Source organism: Etheostoma cragini, chromosome 21 (assembly GCF_013103735.1).
Source record: "Etheostoma cragini isolate CJK2018 chromosome 21, CSU_Ecrag_1.0, whole genome shotgun sequence".
Classification (NCBI taxonomy): Eukaryota; Metazoa; Chordata; class Actinopteri; order Perciformes; family Percidae; genus Etheostoma; species Etheostoma cragini.
Genome location: NC_048427.1, coordinates 7,388,852 through 7,400,881, shown reverse-complemented (window position 1 = coordinate 7,400,881; position 12,030 = coordinate 7,388,852). Strand labels below are relative to the sequence as shown.

The 12,030-nt window shown below is 40.8% G+C and overlaps 1 protein-coding gene across 1 annotated transcript; it reads left to right on the top strand.

Moving 5' to 3' along the window:
* The first annotated feature begins 775 nt into the window (after positions 1 to 775).
* On the top strand, positions 776 to 11,809 carry LOC117937182 (zinc finger CCHC domain-containing protein 24-like). The gene is made up of 4 exons (XM_034860964.1): positions 776 to 1,260; positions 2,293 to 2,493; positions 10,817 to 10,981; positions 11,656 to 11,809. The coding sequence occupies exons 1-4, from the start codon at positions 1,048 to 1,050 to the stop codon at positions 11,767 to 11,769; spliced, it is 693 nt and encodes a 230-aa protein (XP_034716855.1). The 5' UTR covers positions 776 to 1,047; the 3' UTR covers positions 11,770 to 11,809.
* Positions 11,810 to 12,030: the final 221 nt, after the last annotated feature.

The following is a 12,030-nucleotide window of genomic DNA, read 5'->3' as shown; positions in this document are numbered from 1 at the left end:
AGCACTGGCAGTCGATTAAAAGCAACTGTCGCCGGTCGCCGGTGATCGAATCTGCGCAGAACTGGCTCATCTCGAACGAGCCTACCGTTTAGATCTTGCTGCTAACGACTAACCTTTGCTCCATTATTATCCAGTCTGACCAGTATAAAACCTGTTTTTGAGTCAGACAACGTGTGACAGAACGTGTCATTCACTGTGGAGGACAATTAAATGTTTGTCAGTATTAGATTTGTTTGTATGGTGATATTATTGCAAAAATACGTAGAACAGCCTACCTAGATTGTTATAGTCCTTGGCATGTAGGCTAGGCAATAAAATATTTTCAAAAGTTAAATCTGCTAACATGAGTTGTTCCTAATATTTAAATGAGGTTTTACACTCAGTATCAACAGAAAACACTAGATGGCAGCAGTCTGCTTCTCCGCAATGCAATGTATCAATGTGATCCAAATAAATAAAAAGTCTTTCATGGTTTTTCTTTAAAAATATATATAATTATATTGTAGGCTACATCCGTTTTTGGCAATATAGCCTAATCAAAACAGCCATCAGTTGCAAACAGCAGTAAGAGAATTGTTCTAAAAACTAAACTGTAACATTGATTTTTACAAGAAGATTTAGCACAAAAAGTCAAACAAAAAACTGTGTAGGCCTAACGTTTTTGGAAAATAGGCCTACGTTATTCAGTGCTCGCTGTCCCCCTTCCTTGTCAGATACAGCCTATATGTAGGCCTAAAGGACAAGTAAAGCAGAAGGATGCAAACTCATGTTGGACCTCCTATTCGCTGTGACGCAGCCCAGAGTCCTGGCTGCAGCGCTGCTTCACGCTTCCCACTGGCATTCAGGCTTTTGCGCTTCATGCTGCCACTGCACCCTCCCCCGTGACTGTTGTCCCGTTACTTGGGGTCCATCAGGGCTCCCCAGGTGAACACAAGGATCACAGCCATCCAGTCGGAGCAAGGGGGATGACTGAAAGAAGTTGTGTGATCCAGAAAATCAGGCGGTACTGACGGTGCTGTTCCAAGAGGCGCAGTCCTTCAAAACAATATGATGTCTGCAATAGAAACTGGTGCCCCTGTGTACCAACCTGCACAGCTGCTCAACTGGGTCTATATGTCCTTGCAAGACACTCAGAGCAGCACTTTTGATGCGTTCAAAGCCGACTCGGAAAGTTCTCCTCAGGACATCAATATCTCCAAGCGAAGCGCAGCTGATCTGAGCGCCAACTATCTCAACAACTTCTTCCATCTGAGGAGTGAGGTAGAATTCATGTCATGTTACGCTGTCATAACGCGCTCATGGTAACACCCTGCATGGTAGTTTACAACATGCACACGTTGTTAAAACTTTTATCCACTCATTCTTCTTTTTCTTATGCTGCATGTCAAGAACGTCTTTCTTAAGATGAATATGATATAAGCCTAGGCCAACACGTTCCACTCCAGCTTATTTTTGTTAACCATACAGTAAACCTCACCTGCATGCTTTCATTGGGTCGCACGGTGGTGAGTGGGTAGTACATGAATATGTGTTTTGTACTCTGGTATAGTGCCTGAGTGTGTTCAGACTATTCAGTGTGCAGCTGGATGAGGAATGGCAGGTTGAGAAAGATCTCTCACAGGTTTTAAATGTTAGAGTTCACCCTGGCCGGCCTGTGCTTGGTCAGAGGAGTCTGTTGTGCTCAGTCAGTGGGGCTTGATGCTGCTTAATTTAATACTGACCCATTTAGGAAAAGTAAGGAAAATGGACATAAAAAAGGGTCCTTATAAAAAAATAAATAGGGTCCTATTTTAACTTAGAAAATCACTTTTCAACACCAAAAATAAATGAAACAATTCAAAATGGCATACTGTAACTTACTGCACACATGCCACAGACATGCTGTTGTTTGATGTCTCATGCAGAACATTACCCACTGCACTGTGCATCTGATCACAATTCTCTTTCTGCTTCTGAGTAAACAGTCAGTGTCTTCAGGCTGTTCTTCATGTTTGCCCTTCTGGTGCCATAGCACCCGTCTCCTCCAGATGCACACAATGATGCTGATTGTGCTATGCCTATAGAACAAGTTAGAAGAATGCATTACAAAGGCATTTTGTTCTAACAAGGAAATGGACACTATTGGCCCACAGTGTAAATGCAGTAAAGGCAACACATCTGCAGAACTGAAATAATGTCGGCTACTGTCAGAAGCACAAACAGGAGAATCAATCAGGGTGATGGACTGACATGCTGCATGAAATGCTCTTTCATTGAAGAGTCACAACAATATACTTCTTTTTTCTCTGACAGGCCTTGAACAACAATTTCTACAAGAGCTTCTCACCCTACGGGTCCCTCAACAATATCGTGGACGGCCTGAGCTCTCTGGCGGACCATTTCTCTGACCTCTCCCTGTCCCCTGAGACACGCAAGCCCAGCAAAAGGCCACCGCCCAACTACCTGTGCCACCTTTGCTTCAACAAAGGCCACTACATCAAAGATTGCCCTCAGGTGAGCCAGTCAGTGATGCTGCACTTCAGTCACGTGCAGAAACTGCTGTGCAGTGTGTTGAGCAGTACATAAAATGTGTCAGTGTGTTTCATAGAACAGATGAGGTGCTGTCTGACGAGTTGAAAGTCATTATGGGAATATGATGACATACTTGATCTGGTTCTCACTTCAAGTTCACAAGCTCCCCCCTTGCTGTAGGTAGGCTATTCAATCAAAGTTAAGAAAAATATGTTTGTAATTTATTTCAGTGTAACATAGAATCCTCAGCACACGTTTGAGTTAGATGTACCACCGAAGGTTGGTAATGAGCAGCAGATGCCAGATTGGATCTGGGAGCTGGCTTTAATGAAAGATGATAGGTTTTCTTTGTGGAACTAAACCCTTTCCTCCAAACAAGAAAGAAATATTACCATTGCGTTATGTGCAGCTGTGGTTCCCCATTGATCATGTTCATAGTGAAACGCCTGACATTTGTCACGTGAAATGCAAATAATCACATGACTGATGGACAGGAAGCAAAGTAGCAAAAGATTGAAATTCAAATAGCTGCTAAACTTTTACTTGTCAATTTATGTAAAAGAATTTTAGTAATTGTAACTGCTTTTTCTAGTGTGAAAGAAAAAAAACATAATTCCATAGATAATAATATGGTGTGATCTTGCAATTTCTTCATTGTCAAATATCTGACAGGAGGTAGGCTATTGCTAAAATATAAGATGTTGTTGATGCAAGAGATCAATTTATATGCTATAACATTTAAAAATATTTAATTTTACAACACAGGTAGCCACTTTCATTGGTGTTAAATTCCTGCTGTGTGAGGTGGAAAGCATAATTGGAATTTTTCAGAAATACACTTGCACATTTACATTTGCTCTCAAGGCGAGGGTCTGACGTCTGTACCGTAAATATGTTGCGGGAGCCAGCAGCTTGTTGTCTCAGCCTACCATAGAGACTGGCAAGTCTGGCTCTGTTCAAAAACAGTGAATCGTTGGCTTTACAGTTAGATTTTGGTATGGATTAGAGATATTAGATATGTTAATAAGTGAACTTTAGATTGTGTCACCTTTGGACTTACCCAGGCTAGCAGTTTCCCTCCATTTCCAGTCTTTATGCTAAGCTAAGCTAGACTGGGTAAACCCCGCCCACTCTGCCAGCGATTTGATGTAGCCCTGCAGCTCGGTCTGGAAACCTGCACGTTTAATTCTCCTGCTTCAGTTCAAAACTTTGGAAACAATTTTGGAACCAATCACAAACTGGCACGCTATTGGCCGGTTTAACACAATGACAACAGAGAAGTGACCAAGCAGCTTCTTGTTTACATTCAACATAGTGGCCACCTAACGCCACAAAAGTGCAGTAACCCGTTAATCCCGCTGTTGCTTCTATGCCACCCGGATTGTTGGTCTGATTGGATGAAGGACTATCCAATTGCATCCAGAGTCATTTGAACTATGCCCGTTGGTCAAGTCTCTTGTGCAGAGAAAATACAGATTAGACTCCCCAGACCAACACACAATCTTAATTCTATTGAGCTTGGCTTAGTCTGGTGATAGCCAGACTAAAACTAAGCTAGCTAAGCTACCCCACTGCTGACACCAGCTATCCTACATATTTACTGTACAGACGAGACCGGTATCAATCGTTGTCTCTGCCAGCAATTGAATAAGCTTACTTCCCAAAATATTTCTTTAAGTAAAAAACAAGGAGCAGAAATGTGGGAAGAGTCCTTCTATCAGCTCACATCTGTCCTGGGCACATTTTGATCACTCTCTCCTCTAGCCTTGTCTCTAAGAGCTTGTCACCTTCATCACCGCCGACACAGAGGAGATTGGTGCAGTTCAGCAGTAAACACGGACAGTGGAGGAATGTGAGGAATGTGGAGAAAATAATTTGCAGTAAGCTTATAGCGCTTAACATTTTCACATCTGTGAATAGCTGGACTTACGCGGAAAAAAGTCTTACTGTTGGTTTTGTCAGATTCAAACATACATTTGAAAATGGCTGAGAGTTAATTTCTAACATCTTTTTCAACTGACACTTATTTTTGAGTCTTTAGGGCCTCATTGATGTATAACCTGACTAGAAGGGACACTGTGTAGGCTGCATCCTTAACACACCAGTTTTTGCACAACATGTTTCTTTCAAATAAAGAATAAAATCCCTTTAAAAGCATTTTTTTAATGGAGTGGAATAAGACATATATTATTGGCAGCAGTGAGTTCATTTGGACTGTTTGTTGCAGGCTTCCATAGCTGACTGATTTGCAATGGAGCTGCAGTGGACAGGAATCAAAGAATGTCACGACTCAGTAAGATGAGAGAAGAAGAACACAGGAAGTGGGTGTGCAGGGCCTTTAACAGCCTCTCTCTGGGTGGAATGGGGCCCATGTCAACTCTAAAAAGTCTGCTTTCTTTGATAAAGGAACACATGGTACATCAGTGAAAGCCTCAGGAGATGAAAAATAATGCTACTTAAGGTGGAGCCCATGCATCTGAGTTGCAGCCCCACTGAAAGGTATTAGATAAGCTATCCATGCTGTGCTCCCCATGTGAGTGTTAAACATCCTGTTGACAGCGTAGTGGTGGAGTTGGGTTACTTTTTTCACTAGAGGGTTAAGACGTCAAAGGATTACTCTAAGATATTTACGATTCTTCTTTGCAGTCACGCCCCTTTAAATGTGCAAAATCTGGAAATCATTTCTGCTGGCTGGCTCTCGGACGCTTCTCTCTGTTTTAGAAAGATGATGTCAGATTTGATCATGTGTTGCTAATATTTCAGACCCATCGCAAGATCACAGCCGTTGTCATGACAAAAGGCCTCTTGAGTTGAAGTTGAGCTGAACGTTCTTCTGAAGCTGTAACTAACGAACAAACTGCTTTTTGTTGTTGTTGGCTGGAATTGGAGGCATTTGTAGCTCTGAAATACCTACTGTTGGTACGCGTTTGATGTCTTAATAAGTGTTGGGTTGCAGAAAAATCTCTTAACTCAATGTTTTCATCTGATAATCATCTCAACGTCTTCTGTACTGTGAATGTAAAATGTTTCCATTTTCACTCGAGCGGCCAAATGAGTTGCACGTTTAACACCTTCTGACCCCTTAACCCAGGGTCATAACATTTTAATGACCCTTTGCCAATTAAGTAGCTGAACCCAGTTACTGTAAAGAGAATACACTAGTGACAGTGTGCTGGCAGTAGATGGGTGTATGGTGGGAAGAGCCTGGGCTAAATAAGGAGAGCATTGTTTCTCCAGAGGGGCCGTGGTACCAAAGGTCAGGAAGTCAGGCTGTATTGTTCGCTCAGCTCTGCTTGGCCGCAGTCATCTCCGTCTCTCTCTGTCCCTGTCTATGCAGAGCAGCGGCCGTAGGACGCTCGTTTAAAGGGCCAGTGATCAGATTTCCAGAAACGTCTGCATCCAGAATGTGTTTTAGGAAACAGTGGGTAGCACAGGAAGTGGGTGTATGTCTTTACAGTTACAGTTCAATCAGATTTGAATGGAAGGCAAACGTCTGCTTCAATAATTACTTTGAAAGGGGAACTTGTGATAATTGCAAGGCTTGCAGAAGGAACATCTTGGTTTACATCTGGTCTTTGAAGAATTGAAACGAGTTTTAAATTACTTTATTTATCATCCCATCATCTAATATCCTTACGATGACTCTATTTTGTTGCTCTTCATTACAGGAAAAGTTCAACATTGTTACCAGGAAATAGGAATTAGTGCTTTCCCCCCTTGATTTTCATACGGATTAAACAGACCAAATGAACAGTGTAAATTTGTGAACTTTAAAAGGAGTCTGGCTAGCTGTTTCCCCAGTTTCCACTCTTTGTGTTAAGCTAAGCTAGCTGACTACTGGCAGTAGCTTCATATTTAGCGTACAGATATGAGAACGGTATCAACCTACTTATTTACTCTTGACAAGACAGTGTACTTACCAAAATGTCAAACTTTTCCTTTAACATAAAATAATATCCCACAGTATTTAGTATTTTTGACTGATTTCTTTATTCTTTATCAGGAAAACCTATACTATTAAGACCACTATCTAACACCGCAACATAAGAATCACCAAAATTCTAGTAGCATCCTTTAGCAGCTCTTTAATATTTCACCCTCATTTCCATTACCTCCCCCTCTGTGATCCACAACTATCATCCAGGATAACATAAAGGGATGTATCTTAAAAACATGTGACTGTGTAAAAACTGAGCTCCTCAGCATTCTTTTCCTATACAGTATGTTCATTAGCTTTGAGTAGATTACCGCCTCTGTTTATCAGAGGGAGTCTATATACCCCACATTCCAAGGTTTTCTCTATCTATCTCATCCTCCTCAACAGATGATCCGGCCAAAAGCAACAGACAGCATACTGACGACAGATAAGACGTTTAGCAGCAGTGAAAACAAAAACACCAGTAATCAGACAGTGTTGCTTGAGATTCTCCACACATTCGGCAATGAACTGTATCGCTTCCACCTGAAGTAGTGTCCTGTCCAAAAACACAACACTGATCCCATTTTCAATATTAAAAATATCTCTGATTTAATCCAAGTCAAACCTGTCAAAATAAAGTTATTCCTGAGGTTCACATCAGATTTGAATTTGGAAAAAGATGGACTATTTAAGTGTTCTGAAGGTTTCAATCGTATTAAATGAGCTTCATACAGGAGTTACAGTTCTGTTGTCATGGATTTTTAGAATTTAAAATGGACATTTCTTTTCTTAAACTTGTTTTTTTTATTTACAGTATCCATTATGTCGTCTCAATTAGGCTGTCGTTTGTTATAAAATAAGTTAAAATTACTACTTAATATGGTAATAACACAAATTACAATTTGGGGAGGTATAGCACATTTTGGATTTGTGGGATCTATAACACATCTTTTAGATTTTAAAACAACAATATTAACTAATGGTATTTGGGGGTGCCATACTAAAGTTTGTGATTAGAAAAAGTACATTTTATAATAAGTTTGCATACACAATTGTGGGATTCAGGGGCTCTACAGCAAGTTTGGGTATTTGAGTTGCTATCAAATATTTAGATCATCCCTGCTTAAAGTTAAAGTTACTCATGTATTATAAGGGAGGATTAATGACAGAAAGACGGAAAGGATTTATCTCCTTAATGGATTCTTTTCTCACACTTATTTGCTAGCAGGTAGTCTGCATTTGGTTGAGTAGTGGATATGCAGATAGCAATTCCCTCATTAACAGAAGCTGTTAATGCTGTTATGCCTACTGTACACCTATCAGACATTTTGACTGCCATTTCAAAATAAATTATTCTGTGTTCTTGTTTTCCCAATTGATAGTTGTTAAAATGTATCATTCTCACGGTACAACACTGAATATAACTGCACCAACTACTAAAAATGACAATGAAATTAAACTCATTGGCAACCTACAGTTGTAAGATTTTAGCTTCTGGAAACAGATGTTGGGAATATTGTGCTGTTGCATTTCTTGTTTGTCTGCCAGCCCACCTGACCCTGTCAGTCACCATTTGTGAAACGTAACGCCACTTTACAGCTGTGTGTGTCATCAAGTTGCCCACTGCAAGGACTGGCGCTCAGTCTGACTCTGGATGGAGCAGAGTGTGTTTTGGTTGATAATCCTCCTTCTAGGAAAACAGCCCTGTGTGTTAATATAGATGCTGAGAAGAATAATGTCTGTGTGTGTATGTGTGTGTGTGTGTGTGTGAGGAAATCATTTTGCTAGTTTGGCTGCATTGGCTGCATGCTCTCAACAAGGGGATTGATGCAAGATTGAAAATATGGAGATAAATAAAAAACAAGCAATTCAATGATTATTGTTAACAATTACTTAACTAATCGTTTGACCTGTCTTTGGCTGCAGTAATAATTGTCTTCTATAAAAATCTCTCTCTCTTTCTTTCTCTCACTTTTTCTCCCTTTCTTTCTCTTTCTCGCTCTCTTTCGTAATTCTCTCACTCTTTCTTGTTAAAGAAAACAGAACGTCATTTGTTTTTTGCTTTAAACCCTCCATTCATTTCATAAGATAGTGAAAAGTATAACTCAAGACAACACAGGAATCTTTAAAGTATAGCAGTCCTATTGCTGTGGATTTCAGTCTGGCCAGTAATGTGTTGTTTTGCTTTGGTAACAGCTGGGCTTCTCCCTGATGCTGTGGGGGTCTGATACAAATTAAACCCAGCGAGGGAGAGAGAGCACTGTGGGTTTGTTAGTGTGGAGTAATTGACCACATGGTATCCAATAGGCTTGGTGTTGCTGTGTTCTCCAGGATGAATGTCTCATGGGGTTATGGAAGTGGGGGAGAGAGGGAATGAGGGAGAGAAAGAGGAGGAGGGGGTGAGGATTTGGAGTTGTCCATTGTTTATCCTGATGGTTTCCAGATGATGGCAGAGGGAGGCAGCCAACCTCCTGGGCCTCTCTCACCAGGCTGCAGGGATCCAGGCCAAGCTTATCTGCAGCAGTCCTAAAATCTGGCTTTACATTGCTCTGCATACTCTGGAGAGTTATGGCTTTTGGATGGGATGAGTTGTTAATGCACATCATAAATTAATTTAAACTATTTATCTTAAAACAAAGCAGTTTCTCACACATGGTCTCAGGCTGCAAAGACCTTCCATCAAATTTAACATTTTAGCATTTACCTAGCCCCACAAATGATGTACAGTAGGCATGGAAAATTGTTTCATTTAGATTGCTTTCCATCATTTTGCCCACACTAGCTATAGCTAACAATCGTGAGATAGATATTGGAAAATGAAACCAAGACTAATATTGAGATGTCTTGGCTATATTGCTCATCCCACACACAGTGTCTTAGTTCAAAAATATATATTTATAAAATATGAACTATCCAAAAATGCATCTTACGGGAGAAAATGAAAAATGATCCTGTGCGAATACTTCATAAGTCATGAGTGCAGAAGGCTTGACGATGGATTTGTGTATTTCTCTGCATTCTCTCAAACTTTCCTGCTTCCCATAAGAGCCTCCAGTTACTGTTTGGTCAGGAGTTGGACTTTCATTTGCCGGTTGTCAGTGTCTCATCTTTGATAGAACCGGTGGAAACTCCGGACTGTGCCATGCCCTTTTCTGCCCTGTGGGCTCCAGACTTTAGGTAGAGTTTGTTTTGCTTGTTCTGCAGAATGAAAGCTGTTTCCTCCCTCAGGAAGATGATGCTTCGTCTGCTTTCCCTTTAGGCGCTTAGGAAAGAGGGTTGCCATCAAAAGTGACCTCCCACAGTGCCTCATGGTGGCTAAATGATGAAAACTCAGGAATCAAAATGCTTCACAGTGGCCTTCACAGTCAGGGACTTGACTGTTGAACCTTAAACATATTTTGTTAAACACATGTAGTCCTGGAAATGAATAAAATTATCTTTAAGAAGTTTCGAACCAGACATATGTTCCTGCTGTGAAATCCAAACAAGATTTGAACTTTGGCTCCTCTGCTGGTGCAGATTCTTAATTTTGACTTGCCCTACTTTTCAGCCAAGGTGCTTTTAATTTAAACTAGTCTTGTCGAAATGATTTTGTTGTGATGGGTTTAAGATTTTGTCATGTTATACAAGTGCAGAGTTCATCTGGGTTTTATTTCCTCCCCGTTAAGATCTTTTGTGTCCTGATTGGTGGGTCGGAGCCAGCTGGGAGGGATGACTGAGAGGCTAAGGTATTTATCCTATAGCAGGGAGGGCCTCTCCCATTGGTCTGCCCACAGGCTGGGGCCTCCTTTACGGTCCCTCGGGAACACAGCTGGAGGGATGGAGTTCATTTCTAATGGGAAAGCTGAGACTCCTACATTCCTGTCCAACGGACACATTACACTTAAACATTACAATATATCCTAACTTCCTTTAAACAATTTAAACTTTCCTACACCTTCTACATTTCTACACTGTCCTTCTATAGTTTAGAAAATTTAGGTTCCATTAAAATGCAAGGCTCACGGTTCCAGGGCCGCAGTAATCAAGCATCAAAGCAAATAAGCTCTTTAACTTGCACTGACAGAAGCCACAAATAATCATCTCATTTCCTAAGACAAAAATACTCCATAAACTTGCCTCTCTTAACCACCAACAGGGCTGCAATCACTTCCCGTTCTAACCACACAGAGCTTTGAATTGGCTGCCGTCCAAAGAAACCAAATAGGTCGGTCAGTCTCCGCCAGTTAAAGGTGGCAAGAGTCAAAAGCCAAAATGTTAGCACATCTGTCGACATTTACACGTGAGAAATGTCAAATTTTTAATTACTAAGTAATGTAGTAAAGCTTCAAGTAGGTTGCACACAAGGTCGGTAATGTTTGTTGTCGGGTTTATATTTCTGTTCAGGCTCGACCCAAAGGTGAAGGCCTGACCCCATATCAGGGAAAGAAGAGGTGTTTCGGGGAATATAAATGCCCTAAATGCAAGAGGAAGTGGATGAGCGGGAACTCATGGGCCAACATGGGACAAGAATGTATCAAGTGCCACATCAACGTTTACCCTCATAAGCAGGTAAAAGTACACAAGGACTCAGAAAGTATAAAGGCAAATGCTTCACCGCAAAAATGGCAGAAACCCACTGTATGCTAACTGCGGGTTGTTATGGTATTTTTCCTTGTCGTTTGACCTTTGAGGCCAAGAGCTGCTTTACGTTTACTCTTTGTCCTTAACAAACCAGTTTAACTGGAAATCAAATCCTGTACAATTGAACTATATACTGTTTAGGGTTGTGCGAAAAAATCGATAAAAATAAACTGATAAAATGAATTCTAATATTGACCAATAGGGCTGTCGGCTGTGTATCAACCTGACTTCTGCACAACACAACTGATGGTCCCAACTCCATTAATAAGGCAAGAAATTCCACTAATTAACCCTGACAAGGCACACCAAAACCATTTCAGGTGACTACCTCATGAAGCTCATTGAAAGAACACCAAGGGTTTGCAGCACTATCAAAAACGCAAAGGGTGGCTACTTTGAAGAAACTAGACTATAAGAAGTGTTTTCAGTTATTTCACACTTATTTGTTGTACATAGTGGCAGTACATAATTCCATATGTGTTCATTTATAGTTTTGATGCCTTCATTGAGAATCTGCAACGCAATGAATTGGAAAGTGTGTCCAAACTTTAAACCTTCACGGCTCTGTCTGTGATGAGTAATTGCCTGTTTCTTTGTTCCAGAGACCTCTGGAGAAACCGGACGGGTTAGATGTATCAGACCAGAGCAAAGAGCATCCACAACACCTGTGTGAAAAATGCAAAGTCCTCGGCTACTACTGCCGCCGCGTGCAATAACACACTCTACTCGCCTTACGTACTCCTCCAAGGTTTTATCCAAGTATTTGAATTACTAAAACGACATGATTAACTATATTGTACTGTAATGCATCTAACGGTTTATTGTCATGACATATTCTCTTTGACACTGTGACTCTCATTTGTCTACAGTCTCTTTCAGTGGGGACGAGTATTTTGCATTTGCTGGGTTCTTGTAACTTACTTAGTTATCATTATGTGAATATTCTTAACTATGAATCTCACCAACTGTGAATTAAG